At 44.0% G+C, this 16,654-nt stretch overlaps 1 protein-coding gene across 2 annotated transcripts in view; it reads right to left on the reverse strand.

Annotated features, from left to right (window-relative positions):
- The window catches only part of RANBP10 (RAN binding protein 10), a 163,866-nt gene that overhangs the window by 105,889 nt on the left and 41,323 nt on the right, over positions 1 to 16,654 (reverse strand). For both annotated transcript variants that reach the window (XM_077831096.1, XM_077831095.1), the window contains exon 3: positions 11,355 to 11,407. In XM_077831096.1, the coding sequence (XP_077687222.1) occupies positions 11,355 to 11,407 (53 nt within the window). The remainder of the gene's footprint in view (positions 1 to 11,354; positions 11,408 to 16,654) is intronic.

The raw sequence follows: 16,654 nt of genomic DNA on the forward strand, positions 1-16,654 counted from the left end.
ACGATCACCTCCCTCGATCTGCTGGCAATGCCCCTACGTATACATCCCAAAATGCCATTGGCCTTCTTGGCAACAAGGGTACACTGTTGACTCATATCCAGCTTCTCGTCCGCTGTAACCCCTGGGTCCGTTTCTGCAGAACTGCTGCCGAGCCATTCGGTCCCTAGTCTGTAGCAGTGCATGGGATTCTTCCGTCCTAAGTGCAGGACCCTGCACTTGTCCTTGTTGAACCTCATCAGATTTCTTTTGGCCGAGCCTCTAATTTGTCTAGGGCCCTCTGTATCCTATCCCTATCCTCCAGCGTATCTACCTTTCCTCCTAGTTTAGTGTCATCTGCAAACTTGCTGAGGGTGCAATCCACACCATCCTCCAGATCATTAATGAAGATATTGAACAAAACCAGCCCCAGGACCAACCCCTGGGGCACTCCACTTGATACCGGCTGCCAACTAGACATGGAGCCATTGATCATTACCCGTTGAGCCCGACAATCTAGCCAACTTTCTATCCACCTTATAGTCCATTCATCCAGCCCAGACTTCTTTAACTTGCTGGCAAGAATACTGTGGGAGACCGTGTCAAAAGCTTTGCTAAAGTCAAGGAACACCACGTCCACCGCCTTCCCCTCATCCACAGAGCCAGTTATCTCGTCATAGAAGGCAACTAGATTAGTCAGGCATGACTTGCCCTTGGTGAATCCATGCTGACTGTTCCTGATCACTTTCCTCTCCTCTAAGTGCTTCAGCGAACAGCAGAGCGGCTAACAGAGGGAGTTTGCCTGGGATCTGCCTGAGAGGAGGTACACTAAGGGCTGCATTAAGGAGGCTGTGTTGGTGAGTATTTGAGTGTCTGTTGTGGGGACAGTTTGACAGGATGGTAAATACCTTAGAGGGTAATTAGATTCAAAACATAGAGAATCCCTCTAGGCAAAACCTTAAGTTACAAAATACACAAAAACAGGAATACGCATTCCATTCAGCACAGCTTATTTTCTCAGCCATTTAAACAAACAGAATCTAACGCATATCTAGCTAGATTACTTACTACGTTCTAAGACTCCATTCCTTTCTGTTCCTGGCAAATGCATCACACGCACGGAGCCTTTGTTTCTCCTCCACTCCAGCTTTGAAAGTATCTTGTCTCCTCATTGGTCATTTTGGTCAGGTGCCAGCGAGGTTATCCTAGCTTCTTAACCCTTTACAGGTGAAAGGGTTTCTCCTCTGGCCAGGAGGGATTTTAAAGGTGTTTACCCTTCCCTTTATATTTATGACAAAGGGGTAGGAATAAATGGTCATTTTTCAGAACAGAGAGGGAGAAATAGTCGTATCCACCAGGGATCTGTACAGGGACCAGTCCTAGTCAATATATTCATAAATGTTCTAGAAAAAGAGGTAAACAGTGAGGTTGCAAAGTCTGCAGATGATATAAAATTACTCAGGATAGTTAAGTCCAAAGCAGACTGCAAAGAGTTACAAAGGGAGCTCACAAAACTGGGAGACTGGGCAACAAAACGGCAGATGAAATTCAACGTTGATAAACACAAAGTAATGCGCATTGGAAAAAAACAATCCCAATGTACAAAATGATGGGATCTAAATTAGCTGTTACCAGAAGAGACAGTTCTCTGAAAACATCCACGCAATGTGCAGCGGCAGTCAAAAAAGTGAACAGAATGTTGGGAACCCTTAAGAAAGGGATAGACAATAAGACAGTAAATATCATAAAATCACTACATCAACCCAGGGTACACAGACACCTTGAACATTTTGTGCAGTTCTAGTCATCCCATCACCAAAAAGATTATTAGAAATAGAAAAGGGACAGAGAATAGCAACAAAAATTATTATGGGTGTGGAACAGCTTCCATATGAGGAGAGATTAAAATGACTGGGACTGTTCAGGTTGGAAAAGAGACGATGAAGGGGGGATAGGACAGAGGTCTAACACATCATGAATGGAGAGGAGAAAGTGAATAAGGAAGTGTTCTTTACTCTTTCACAAACTGGCTGTAGTTTGCCCTCCCCTGTCCTAGGATATTGGAGAGACAAGGTGGGTGAGGTAATATCTTTTATTGGACCAACTGTTGGTGAGAGAGATGAGCTTTCGAGATCTGTGTAAGCTTGAAAGCTTGTCTCTCTCCACAACAGTAGTCCAATAAAAAAAATATTACCTCACCCACCTTGTCTCTCAGATACATTTCTTATCAACCCTGAAAAGGTTAAACAGTAAACAAAGCTCTAATGCATTGCTAAGCAATGCGTATAGCATAGATCACATGCGCTCACTCTAATAATGCCCACAGAGCTCTCCTGAAAGGCTGATCTGCATGTGACTTCATAAACAGGTTCACGGGCTCAAACCCAGCAGCTAAATGCTAACCGAAGGTCTTGAACATTCACTAACTCCTCACTGCACTTATCACCTTCAGAAAGAGGACCCACAGTCATTCAGCAAGCAGATTCCAGAATTAATGTAACAGTACAAATATTACCTCACCTCACCCACCTTGTCTCTCGAATATCCTGGGACTGACACAGCTACAACAACACTGTATATAAACAGTACAAAGACATTGAAACAGCAGACGGCCACATTCTGTGCCTAAAGCTCGTCAGACAGAAGTTTCCATGCAGTCTGTGGGTTCTAGTTCCATTTGCAATCAGGAGTGGGGCTAGTTAACTCTCAACCCCAGAAAGAAAAAGCTGTTCTGTACTAGGTAAATGACCTTGAAGACTGGGTTCTACCTCCCTTCCCCCAGACAGCCAGTGTATCTCATCTGAGGAAAGTATTTAAATATGTCATTAGTCTGGGTAATGAGCTAGGGATAACAAAAGTTTTACAGCAACTTACTAATGTCATCTTAATCAAGTCACTAAACATTCATAAACTCAGTTTATACATCCATAAAACAGATAATTACTACTTCACAGGGCAGTTGTGATGCTTAGTGTTTGTGAAGTTATTTTGTATCCTCAGATGAAAGTCTAAGTAAGTGCAAAATATCACTAGTTACAATTTAAACACCCTGAAAAGTATCTTCACTGAGAACAATTATCTAAAAAGCTAACAAGATATTTGCATATTTGATAAGATCCTAATAGAACAACTTTTTCAATAAAAACTTTTTAAAAAGTCTTCAGTTTGGATGAAAGCTTCCCATGTAGCTGGAAACTGATTTGAAGTATAATGACATAGCAGCCAGAGGGATAAAATAAAATAAAATTCAAAGAGATACAGAGAAATCTGTTCAGAAATCAATACTGTATTCCCTAGACATAGTCTAAAGAATGAAATTTCACGGGGCCCACTGTTAAAGGAATGAAAGCAGGTTGTATGTATTCTCTCTCATACATGAAACTGCTTTTCAGCAGAACCTAGAGGGTTTTAAAAAAGTAAGTGTCGTAGGGGAAGAAACTACAGAAGGAAATGGAAAACTAAGGCCTTGCCTGTAGAAAAGGCTGTACTGCTTTACGTATACAAGTACAGGTAAAAAGAGGTACACCCCTCAGCGTGGACGCAGTTATAACATTATAAAGGTGTTTATACACAATACAGCTATTCCTGTGTGGGAAGGGGGAATAAGGGTATGTCTACACTTACCATTTAAATCGCAGAAAGTCCTTTTCCTGTGCTAAAACCGCAGAACCATATACACTTGTTAATGACTTTTTGCGATGAAACTCAGAAGTTTCACGGCAGAAAGAAAACCACCTTCACGAGAGGTGTACAGCTCTTACCGCTGTTCTTTTTGCGCTGCTGTGAAAGTGAAGACACGTTCCACCAGTGTAAACACCCTCTGGAGGATATCCCACAGTTCCAAAAGTGACCACTCTGGCCAGCATCTCTGCTGCTCTGACACATGGATGTCCGCCCCTCCCCCTGTAAGCCCCGGGAAGTTTGAAGCTCCCTTTCCCTTTGTTTGTACCTATGGCGGGGAAAGCAGCCAGACACCAGGAGGTTTTTAAAAAAAAGCCACAGAAGAAACCAGAAGGTAATGGGGCTCCTGAGACATGAAGCAGGGCAGCATGGGGAACTGAGCAGGAGCCCAGAATGTTTCCCATCCCCCCTCCCCCTCCCCGCACTTCCCACAAGACCTATTGCGAGAGCTGCACTGTGGGATAGCTGCCCTACAGCGCTGCTCTCATCAGCGATGGAAGTGCTGGTAGTGTAAACACTCTCTGCCGGCTGAGGAATTGAGTGAGTACACAAACCAGCGCTTTACTTTCACCGGTTCCATATCACCAGTGAAACTTACAGTGTAAAAACTCTGTATGTGTAGACATACCCTAAGCTATACCAGTATAAGGCGCCTTTATACCAGCATAACTGCAGTCACACAGGGGGCTTGTACCAGAATCAACTGTTTTGGTTAAAAAAAGATCATCCCTAACTCAATTAGCTACACTAGTTCAAAATCTGTATAGCTCAAACCTAAAGCCTAGTCTACATGCAAAAGTTGCACCACTTAAATTTAAATTAGATTTTAAAACTGTTTTAATTAAAACAGTGCAAACCCATGTAAACAGCACTCTTATTTTGGTTTGAGGGGCTTATTTTGTTTTAACTTAAATCTGTTCTCATCTGATTTAAGCGAAACCAAAATGAAAGCACCCACGTGGGTTTGCGCTGGCTTAACGTCACAACTTACACCGGCGCAATTTCTCCATGTACATAAGGCCTCAAATCATGTACTGGGAAGCTAAGGTTCCACTGCCACACAGAACCCCTGCCCAACGTACTGCCGGTATTACGACATTAAGCCTGGCTGGCATACCCTAATTCAAGGAGCAGTTAATAAGACTTAAGAGACTGGATTTCACTGAAATAAAGAGGACATGTCTGGCCAGCAAGTAAAGCTGGTTGTGGTATTTAGATGTGATTCCCTGTCACAGCTTGCCCCGATAGGTGGCTGTCAGGTGAAGAGAAAATAAACTTGCTTATTAAAAATTGATCTAAGGGAAAGAATCTTGTTGCAGTGCAATTACCCCAGCAAAAGAAAGAAATTCTACTGCCTCGGCCTATTCCAGATTTAGGGTCAAATCTGGCAGTTCTTACTCAAAACCATTCTCTGTGTATATATAGAGTCTGCTGCAGTTTCCACGGTATGCATCTGATGAAGTGAGCTGTAGCTCACGAAAGCTCATGCTCAAATAAATTCGTTAGTCTCTAAGGTGCCACAAGTACTCCTTTTCTTTCTGCGAATACAGACTAACACGGCTGTTACTCTGAAAACTGAGGTATATGGAATTCTGTCTGAATATTGACTGGAGGATATGGCTTTTACACACTTCATTAGGAGAAGCAGGAGTCTCCTAGAAATTCATGGAAGTACTTACATTATGCTACAATACACATTTCTGAGCACTTATGAACAAGGTGATCAGTCAGTGTGAAGCTCAGTTAACCTGAGAACAGATAACTCTTGCTGTCAGGAACAAGAGCAACGGCATGAAAGACAGGAATCACTGAAATGTAGTGGTTCAAAAGACAATTTCATCATTGACATCCTTTAACACGGAGTCACATACACTGAAAGCCCCTATGAGTGAATAGCAAAAGCTTAATTAATATTGTGCCAAGGAGTTGTGGAGAACTATAATGAATGGCATTGATCATTTCAGTTTAATATGGCAAGTTGATGTGGATAGTTTCTTTTGCAGTTCCAGCCGTTTATTCCCTTTTCCTTCAAAACTACATTTCTCCTACAACCGACTGGGCAGACCAGTTGGACAGAGATGCATGGAAAGGAGCACGCTATACAATTAAAACAGATAAAGACCAAGAACTAATTAAAAATTCCCAGGAAATTAACTCTACATATTACATGCATGGGGCTTTGAAAACACCAGCTATACAAAAAGAACAGGAGTACTTGTGGCACCAGCTATACAAATGAATCCTCTTGCAAAGACAGCCTACACAAATACACAGCAGGGAACCCTCAGCATAGTCCACTGTGTGTGTTTGAGCCCTTTGTCACAGGGATCAGTGCAGACTGCTACCAACTGGCCCTTTACAGGTGAACAATTTATCTACAAAGAACTACTTTTCAAATGTTAAAGAGTCCACCTTAAAACCTGAACAGGCAGGTCCACTCAAAGGCTTCAGACTGGCTGTTAAGAGGAGAAACCAGGCAATTCTAACTTGAAATTAGACCAGCCTTGGGATGCCTCTCCTGCCCCAAATATCTCCCTCCATCCAGTGGAGGAATGCGCTGTCTACAAACCACTGTCTGGAGTTCCTCTCCTCCAGTTCCACCCTAGACCCTCTCCAATCCAGCATCCACCCCGGCACTCCACTGAAACTGCTCTCAAAGTCTAATGGCTTCTTCCTAGCCAAAGCTCAGAACCACTACTCCACCCTCATCCTACTTGACCGGACAGCCACCTTTGACCATGCTCTTGTTTTGAAAGTTTGTCCCCTCTCAGCCTCCATGACTCTGTCTTCTTCTGCGGTATGTCTACAAATCAGCTGGGAACGTGTTTTCCAACATGGGCAAACAGACACATGCAAGCTCTGCTCAAGCTAGCATGTTAAAAATAGCCATGAGGCCGCAGTGGCCCAGGCAGCAGCTCAGACTAGCCACCCGAGTACAAACCCCTCCTCCCCTTCAGCCTCCTGGGTACATACACAGGTGGCTAGCCTGGGCTGCCAGAGCCATGCTATTTTTAGCACAGCAGCTTGAGCAGAGCAAGTGCGTCTGCCTACCCAGACTGGGAAGCACACTCCCAACTGCTATGTAGCCATATCCCTGGTCCTCCGACCTCTCTAATTGCGCCTTCAGCATATCTTTCACAGATCCTCCTCATCTCATCCAATTTTCTAATGGGGTTCCACAGGGCTCTGTCCTTGGTCCCCTTCTCTTCTCCCTCTACACCTTATCCCCGGGTGATCTCATCCACAAACATAAATTCAACCACCCTCTCTATGCGTATGAGTCATAGATCTACTTCTACTCCAGATCCATCTCCTGGCCTCTCCATCTGACATCTCCTTATGGAATTCTAGCCACCAGCTCCAGCTCAACATGGCCAAACAGAGCTCCTACTCTTCCCACTGCCTCTTTCCTCCATCACTGCAGACATTGCCACCATCCTGCCTGTCACTAAGGACCATCACCTGGGTGTCATTTTTGACTCAGACCTCTCTCTAGGTCCTCTCATCCACACTGTCTAAATCTTGCAGATTCTTTCTATTAACATTTTTAAGAGATGGCCTTTCCTCTACAGCCACAGAGCTAAAACTCTCATCCAGGCTCTCATCTCACATCCCCAATTACCGCAACATCCCTTTCTTTGGCATTGACAAATACAATATTGTCCGCACTCATCTCTAGCAGAAAAAAATCAAACTAATTGTCTTCACTTACAAGGCCCTTAATGGCATATCCCCAGCTAACTATCATTAAGGCTAAGATTTTGTCAGTTATTTTTAGTAAAAGTCACAGACAGGCACAGACAGGTCACACGCAATAAAAAAAATTCACAGAAGCCACGACCTGTCTGTGTCTTTTGCTGTTGCGGCAAAATGATTTCCCCTGCCACTGTGGTGGCTGGGAGCAGTGGGGTTTCCCCTCTGCCCAGGGAAGCTGGGAGCTGCAGGGTGACCATATTTCATGGAAAGAGAAAACGGGACATCCCCAGCCACTCGCCTGAGGCATCCTCCTTCCCCCTGTGCGAGGTTGTTGCCCATTCCCAGAACTCTGAGGGCAGCTCCCTCAGGAATCTGTCACCTGTCGCTGGAAACCTGCAGGGGGCCCCCATCGCTGCTGTTGCTGGAACTGTGCTAGGACCCCGTTGGCTGCCAGCTCGAGTCCCGCAGTGCCTGGGGCTGAAGCAGAGAATGTCACAGCAGTCTCTGGAAAACACGGATTCTATGACCTCCATGACATAAATGTAGCCTTAATTATCATCACTCATTCACTGTTGAGATTTCACCTCCAACTTCTGACTGGCCCCAAGTTCAAAGGAGAGAAGGGTCTTTCAGAGAAGGGAACACACGAAAGTTCAAACAAGGAAGCACGGTGACCTCGGAGCTTTAAGAGCAACCCTTCTACCACAACACCATCCTAAACTGCAACGAATGAACTGGTTTAGAGCCAGTTTACTGTACGGTAAGCTTGACCTAAATTTTTCAGCATGGCACGGGGATTGTGCAGCACGCCCATGCAGCAAATTAAAAATTCTGCAGCAGTTGCAGAAGTTAAAAGAAGTTTGTATTCAATTAAACACGAAAGTGAATTCCAGCAGATTACCCTTGTCCAGGTTATCCTTGGACTATTAAGATATTACATTTTAATTTTACAAGGCCACATCATTTTTAATTGTAAGTGCACTGCAGAATTTTGTACTGAACATACAACTGCCTTGTAGAAATGAACAAGGAGAACCTGGAGGTTTTGGCATTAAGGTAAGGGGGTGCTTGGGCCTTTTTGCACCTTGGAAGCCATGGGAAGCAGTTTGGGATTGTGGGATAAACACATTAGTTTGATGATTCTGCTGAAGATATCAAAAGTGAAAGAGTTAATTGTTGACTTTTCAATCATCATTAGGGTTCAGCATCAATCCTCTGAAAGAATGGGCCAGTTCACAACACAGAGCCTTGTTTCAGCAAGTTGGCAGATGTTACTGCATCATTTTGCACTTGGTTCATGTTTGTTAGGTTCTCTTTGCAACCAAACAGGCGAGAAAAACAATTCATTGGAAGCCTGAAACGGTTCTGCAGAAAAAGGGGTGGGAATCTACAGGAAATTCCAGAACCACAGACTACATGGATCCCACATATAATCCAAAAAGGAACCATTACAATGCCTCAAACCCCTGGTCCTTCCAATACACAGGTATGATTTGACAGACCTGGGAGAAGGATTGCTACTAGAGAAACCCAGTCGCTGCTTCTTTTGGCAATGTGTGACTCTGAACTTTTGCTCATCATAATGACCATGTGGTGTAGGAAGGGTTCAGACCTCTGTAGCCCCACTCTTTGCTTAGCTGAAAGGAGTCATTGGAAGGCACACACATGTACGCATGCACCACTCCAAGGCCCAGGTGACTGCCAGTGCTGCCACATACAGATCACAGTAGTGCTGGTCCGCAGGGCAAGCCTCAGTAGCTGCTTTTCTAACTTAACTTATAGAGCTGTAAAACATATAAACAGTTATATGTTCTAGTGGCCTGTGATACTTTTAAGACAAACATGATGCTCAGAGCAAATATTAGGCTTGAGATTAGACAAAAATTGCTTTTGACTTCACTCTTAACCCTGAGAATGCTGGAGAAATATAGTCAACTTTTCCTCCTCCGTCCCTCTTCACAACTGCTGATTGTTCCTTCTTCCCAATGCCTTGCACAATGCGCCACCCAGATTCTGCCAAACTCTATTCTGCCCCCAGCCTATATCTTTCACACCTTAGCAGCCTCTGGCTTCATACAGATTTCCCATCCAAAGGCCTCAGATGTGCACCCCATCCAGCCATCTCTCTTTCTAGTTCAGAGTCAGAGGGTTTGGTTGAGAGCTGACTGACCGCTATGCTAAAGATCAGTACGATCTTGTGACAGCAGGAAGAGGAGTCAAGGGTCAGGACAGAGTCCTTACATGTCCCATCCCCCTGCTGCAGGAGATTTTCATTAATTTCCCACAGTAGCTCTCCTAGAAGATGGGAAAAGTCCTTCATAAGCAATCAATTCACAGGCATTATCCACCTGGGAATGAGACAGTTTGTTAAGGTTTATTGTACCAGTGCTGATCATTCTGACTTCTCTTGAATGCTTTGGATACATTTGTTTCAGTCTGTGCATTCCAGTTACTGCAAGAGACTTTTCCCCCTAGACTTTGAACACATTAAAATTTCCTTCCCTTGAAGGGCTTTTTGGCTGTTATACTGGGACTTAATTTTATACTGCTTTATTTCCCACTTCCTTCTCTGGGAGAAAATTGGCTATAAAGATCCTACCAAACTAGAAAAATACCTCAAACAAGTAACATAAAAGAGGACAGCCTCATAGACAGTAAGCGTCCAGGCAAATGCAGCTGTCCACAACTCAGATCATCTGAAATGTGGAAGCATCCACTGAAATTAGAATTGCACTTTTCAGAAATCTGTCAGAGTTTTGTCCCCTGTTCTCATTATGGGATACACGTACCCCTGGGGGTACAGAGAGATCTTCCAGCAGTACATCAACTCATCTAGATATTTGCCTCATTTTACAACAGGCTACATAAAAAGCACTAGTGAAGTCAGTACAAACTAAAATTTCATACAATGACTTGTTTATACTGCTCTGTATACTACACTGAAATGTAAGTACAATATTTATATTCCAATTTATTTATTTTATAATTATATGGTAAAAATGAGAAAGTCAGCAATTTTTCACTAATAGTGTGCTGTGACACTTCTGCATTTTTAGGTCTGGTTTTGTGAGCAAGTAGTTTTTACTTGAGGTGGAACTTGGGGGTATGCAAAACAAATCAGACTACTGAAAGGGGTACAGTCGTCTGGAAAGGCTGAGAGCCACTGCCCGCCTGAACTATTCAAATAATCTGGAATTTACCTGCATCACTTGCCTCTCCTTTTCTACGTTTGCTTCAACTATAGACCACCAGATCAACCAACTGGTGTATCCTAATCGGATGTATCCTAATCCATTTGTCCCACTAATGTAAACAAACAAAATTAAAAAAAAAATCCTTCTCCCTCCACTTCTGATCACCTATTCTCTTCCCTTCTATTCTTCTACCTCCCTTCTCCCTCACCCACAGAAAGACAGAAATATTCTAATGTCAGTCAGCTGAAAGAACTGGGTCACCAGGACCCAAGGTCTAAAAGTGAATGCCTTCCTGTTTATTAAGAATCATTTACAATATCGTGTTACTTTGACATCTTTTAAAGAAAGAAAACTCTCACTAACTCAACGATCTTACATTAAAAAGTAATGCTGAAGAGTAAGGAGGCGATATAATAATTGGCAGCAGCTCAGTAGCAAAGGCTCCCAAGCTCGGGGGGGTGGTGGTGGTGGTGGTGTAATAATACACAAGCTTTCCGTGGAGTAGCCTTACAACAGCAGAAAAGAGTTCAAACTTGATGTGCACATTCAGTGCCAACTCATTTTAAGACCGGAATCCCACATACAGCCAGGAGTTCCACACCAATAAGTAAGAGCTTTACAGTCATGGACTGGAAAGACAAGCCCTAAAAAATACAAACACATTCATAACTCAGATGTACCGTTCTCCAAACAGCATCCTTGCTTCCACCCTCATGAAGAGGAAACAGACCATGTTTTTCTGAGAATCATATGATTTCACTGCAAAGATTAATACACTGCATACAAACAATTCTTAACATGACTCACCGGGAAGTCTGTTCATGTTGACTCCTTGGGCTGAGAGTCCTATTCCCATGTACCTTCAAACAAACAAAATTCTGTTAGTTAAACGCAGAATGGTCAAGTCACATGAGATTCTCCCCTCCAGAAATACAGGAAACCATTTTAAATTAGACCGCAGTGTTTCACTGGAGACTTCCCTCAGTACTTTTATTTGTTTCTGGAATCAAAGAGAAAATGCCTTAATCAGCCATGGGAACTGACGCCTCTCTGCTCTCCAACTGCAGCTACATTCTTGCAGCTCCTAATTGGTATGAAAACTAGAACCGCACAGTAATCAGAGCAGCTAGCCCCTTGGTTTTCCTGCATCAAGATAAGGTGATGACTTACAAGCAGCTGACAAGAGCGCGAACAAGATTTAAGCATCAGATAATTCTAAGCAACTCAACACATTGGCTCCTGATCCTTACCCAATGTAAATCCACAACACAGTCAAAAGGGATTCCTGTAAGGGGCTCCGCTTCTGGGGCTGCCTGCTCCAATCCCCCCACAATGGGGAGCAGAGCTAACAGTGTCCTCCTGAAGTCTTCGGTCTGGTCTATATTAGAAAAGTTGCATGACTGTCTCTAGTTATACCAGTGCAAACTACTAATGTAGACTCACTCAAATCAGTTTAAACCTCGTTTACTCTGGAAACTTACCAAGTTAAGCTGAACTGAGTTAAGGGAAGTTTTACTCAGTTCAAATGAGGGTACCTTGAAGGTATGCACCAGTTCAATTAGATCAATTTTAAATCTGTTTGATTGCATTAGTACAAGTTTCCTAATATAGATAAGACCTTATGCCTCAGCTATTCTCCTACCCCATGTAGGTTAGAGATACCAAATATCACACATAGATAAAGCTGGAAACGGAGCATTTATCACTTAAGTCTTTCCACCTTTATCTAGCATGCACCACTTAATAGACTAGCCTTGAACAAGAGTAGTTACATCTTCACCACACAACTGGAATTTGAAGAGGAAGGGAGAAATAAACTGCTAAATCTAAATCAAGATCTCAGAGTACAAGTGCGATTAATCAGTTGTAGCTAAGACAACTAAACTTCCAACTCCAAATCTCTCAAACAATTTGGATTTTTATGCCAAGTTCATGGAGGACGGGTCCATCATTGGCTATTAGCCAAGATGGTCAGGGATGCAAGCCCATGCTCTGGGTGCCACTAAGCCCCAAACTGCCAGATGCTGGGATTGGACAACAGGGGATGGATCACTTGATAACTGCCATGTTCTGTTCATTCCCTCTGAAGTACCTGGCATTGGCCACTGTTGGAAGACAGAATACTGGGCTAGATAGACCATTGGGCTGACCACATATGGCTGTTCTTATGAATTGAAACAGTGGCACTGTGTAAAGCCCGTCAGTGCATTGAAAACACTCAGATGTATATTACTATATTGGTGCTAAAAGAACAGGAGTACTTGTGGCACCTTAGAGACTAACAAATTTATTTGAGCATAAGCTTTCATGAGCTACAGATCACTTCATCGGATGCATTCAGTGGAAAATACAGTGGGCTACTGGTGCTATCACAGTGGCTAGCTAAGACTGCAGCAGGGCTATCTGATACTTCAACCTCGAAAAGGCTGAGGTGGGAACTCCCTCATGCGCCTAAAGTTTTATCTGAGGGATTTCTAAACTGCAATTATTTTGTTCATTCATCCCTCACCATGACCTAAATGTGGAAGCACAATGCCTGGGCAATGACTTTCCTTTTGAAAATATATGGAACTCCTCTCAATTTGAACACCACTTTGTTTTTTGACATCTAGAGCTAGGTGACAGCTGCAATAGGCTGCTTGAAACTACCTGTGAAAAGCCATTAATCGCATCTACGGCTGCGTTCTGCAACACTGAGGTGGAAAAGATTCATTAAGCAATCTTTCTAGTCTGTTCCCCTGCAACTGCGGAGTTGTTCCCTACAGTCTAGCATGGTAGCTCAGAAAGTCATTGGTCATTTTAACTTACTGAATTTAACGACTGTACAGCACCTAGAGTCCTGGATAGGCACTGTGACAGGGTCCGACCAGATGGCTATACGAGAGTAATAGAAGGCAGATATATTAGCCCCAGGTTAAGCAGGTCCCTTTTCCCAGGGTAAGGTAACAGGGGCAGTTCCAGAACAATCAGGAACCTTCTGGAGACAATTAAGACAGGCTGATTAGAACACCTGCAGCCAATCAAGAAGCTGCTAGAATCAATTAAGGCAGACTAATCAGGGCACCTGGGTTTTAAAAAGGAGCTCACTTCAGTGTGCGGTGTGTGTGTGAGGAGCTGGGAGCAAGAGGCACTAGGAGCTGAGAGTGAGAACAAGGACTGTCGGAGGACTGAGGTGTACAAGCACTATCAGATGCCAGGAGAAAGGTCCTATGGTGAGGATAAAGAAGGAGCAGGCGGCCATGGGGAAGTAGCCCAGGGAGTTGTAGCTGTCGCACAGCTGTTCCAGGAGGCACTCTAGACAACTGCATTCCACAGGGCCCTGGGCTGGAACCTGGAGAAGGGGGCGGGCCCGGGTTCCCCCCAAATCCTCCCAACTCCTCGTCAGACACAGGAGTCATTGACCTGGACTGTGAATTCAGAAAAACGGCCAAGCTGAGGGCTGCCATGAAGCTCCAACGCAAGCAAATCTGCCAATAAGCACAAGACCCACCAAGGTAGAGCAGGAACTTTGTCACAGCACATAAACATGAACAAACACTTTATGTATTTTATCACACAGTAGCATGGCCACTGGAAGGCTGTCCACAACAACTGGAAAAGCCTACATGCCAAAAATTGCACTGGCTGCATATTATACTACAACTGTGCTTCAAGATGTTACTTTTAGTGAGGCCTCAGTCTAGGCCTAGCATACCTAAAGGACCATCCACTACCCTCCTTCCCACTAGATTATGAGAAATCAGGAGGAGCTAATACCTAACTGACCTAAAGTAGGTCTTGAGGACCTTGGGCTTCGGAATGTTTTCCATCAATGTATCCACGTATCCCAAAGTGCATGAGTGGCATCCTTCCACATAAGGATGGAAGAGTTCCCATTTTCAAAGTCACTGGCTTATGATGGTGTTTATTAGAAGTGAAATGTATGTGTATTAAGTAGCCCAAATTGACTCAGGTTTTTTTCAGTTAGACACGTGGACCTTCAAGTAGGAGAACCCCAAAAATTTAAGATAATTTTTAAGAACTCAGTGTCACCCCAGATATATAAGCTCCCTAACACGTCCATGGCAAGCAGTTATATTCTTTTCTCAGATCTACATGCATACTTATGTCCGTGATTACATCATCCATGAAGCTGCTGCAAATACACATTAACATTTTTTAAAGTGTTCTTAATTTTCACATGCAGTGTAAGCTAGCTATTTTTTTTAAAAAAACACAGCGTATATGAACCCATGTAGACAATAGTTGTGCATACACATTTTTACATATGGAATTACATGTGGATTTTTAAGAGTCTGGTTTAGATTTACTCTCCCCTCCTATCCTCTTGCACGTTAGAAGGTGCCTAGAATAGTCCTTCATTGAACTGAGATTCTTCAGCCGCAGCCCATAAGCTATATATTTGTTCACTCTCTCCTCCCTGAAATTCAAGTTTTAAAAAGTCAACAGAAAGAAAGCCCTGTAGGTTTCCACTCCAATAGAAACACTGGGGTCTTGTATACAAGGGAAGTTAAGTTGAATTAACTAGAGGTCTGAATTCAAAGTGCATTTGTTAAACACATTAAATCCCTGTGTGGACACTTTCACTGAGAAGTGAAGAGGCTTTGGTTTGCTTTAGCTTAATTCAATTCCAAAATGAAGTACTTTTAAATTCACACTTAGGGTGTGTCTTCACTAGCAACACTAAAGCACTGTCGTGGCAGTGCTCTAACATGGCTGTGTAGTCATGGCACCAGAGCTGGGAAAAAATCACCATCAAGAGGGGAGTAGCTCCCAGCGCTGGTGCATTTTCTACGCTACCACTTTACAATGCTGAAACTTGCACCGTTAAGGGGGGTGCTTTTTTTCACACCCCTGAGTGAGGAAGTTGCAGTTCTCTAAAGTGGCAGTGTAGTCTACACTTGCAAGTTACAGTGCATTAAATCTGCCCAGGGCACCCTAACTCCTGAGGTGTCCACACTGGCAAGGCATGTAGAGCACCCAGACTCATAGAATATTAGGATTGGAAGGGACCTCAGGAGGTCGACTAATCCAACCCCCTGCTCAAAGCAGGACTGATCCCCAACTAAATCATCCCAGTCAGGACTTTGTCAAGCCTGACCGTAAAAACCTCCAAGGAAGGAGATTCCACCACTTCCCTAGGTAACGCATTCCAGTGTTTCACCACCCTCCTAGTGAAATAGCGTTTCCTAATATCTAACCTAAACCTCCCCCACTGCAACTTGAGACCATTATTCCTTGTTCTGTCATCTGCTACCACTGAGAACAGTCTAGAGCCATCCTCTTCGGAACCGCCTCTCAGGTAGTTGAAAGCAGCTATCAAATTCCCCCTCATTCTTCTCTTCCGTAGACTAAACATCCCCAGTTCCCTCAGCCTCTCCTCATAACTCATGTGTTCCAGTCCCCTAATCATTTTTGTTGCCCTCCGCTGGACTCTTTCCAATTTTTCCACATCCTTCTTGTAGTGTGGGGCCCAAAACTGGACACAGTACTCCAGATGAGGCCTCACCAGTGTTGAATAGAGGGGAACGATCACGTCCCTCGATCTGCTGGCACTGCCCCTACGTATACATCCCAAAATGCCATTGGCCTTCTTGGCAGCAAGGGCACACTGTTGACTCAGATCCGGCTTCTCGTCCACCGTCACCCCTAGGTCCTTTTCTGCAGAACTGCTGCCGAGCCATTCGGTCCCTAGTCTGTAGCGGTGCATGGGATTCTTCCATCCTAAGTGCAGGACTCTGCACTTGTCCTTGCTGAACCTCATCAGATTTCTTTTGGCCCAATCCTCCAATTTGTCTAGGTCCCTCTGTATCCTATCCCTACTCTCCAGCGTATCTACCTCTCCTCTCAGTTTAGTGTCATCTGCAAACTTGCTGAGGACTCTGCGGCTGGAGCGCCCCGGTAATCCACCTCCACGGGAAGCATAAAGCTTGCTTCTCCCAGGCTGGAGCACTGCAGCACCAGTGCAGACGCCCTGGTCTATTTATGCGCTCTGATCGGCCTCCAGAAGTGTCCCACAATGCCTGTTCTAGACACTCTGGTCATCACTTTGAACTCTACTGCCCTGCCCTCAGGTGACCAACCATCGACCCGCCCTTTCAATTCTC

Source organism: Eretmochelys imbricata, chromosome 12, assembly GCF_965152235.1.
Source record: "Eretmochelys imbricata isolate rEreImb1 chromosome 12, rEreImb1.hap1, whole genome shotgun sequence".
In the NCBI taxonomy this organism is placed as follows: domain Eukaryota; kingdom Metazoa; phylum Chordata; order Testudines; family Cheloniidae; genus Eretmochelys; species Eretmochelys imbricata.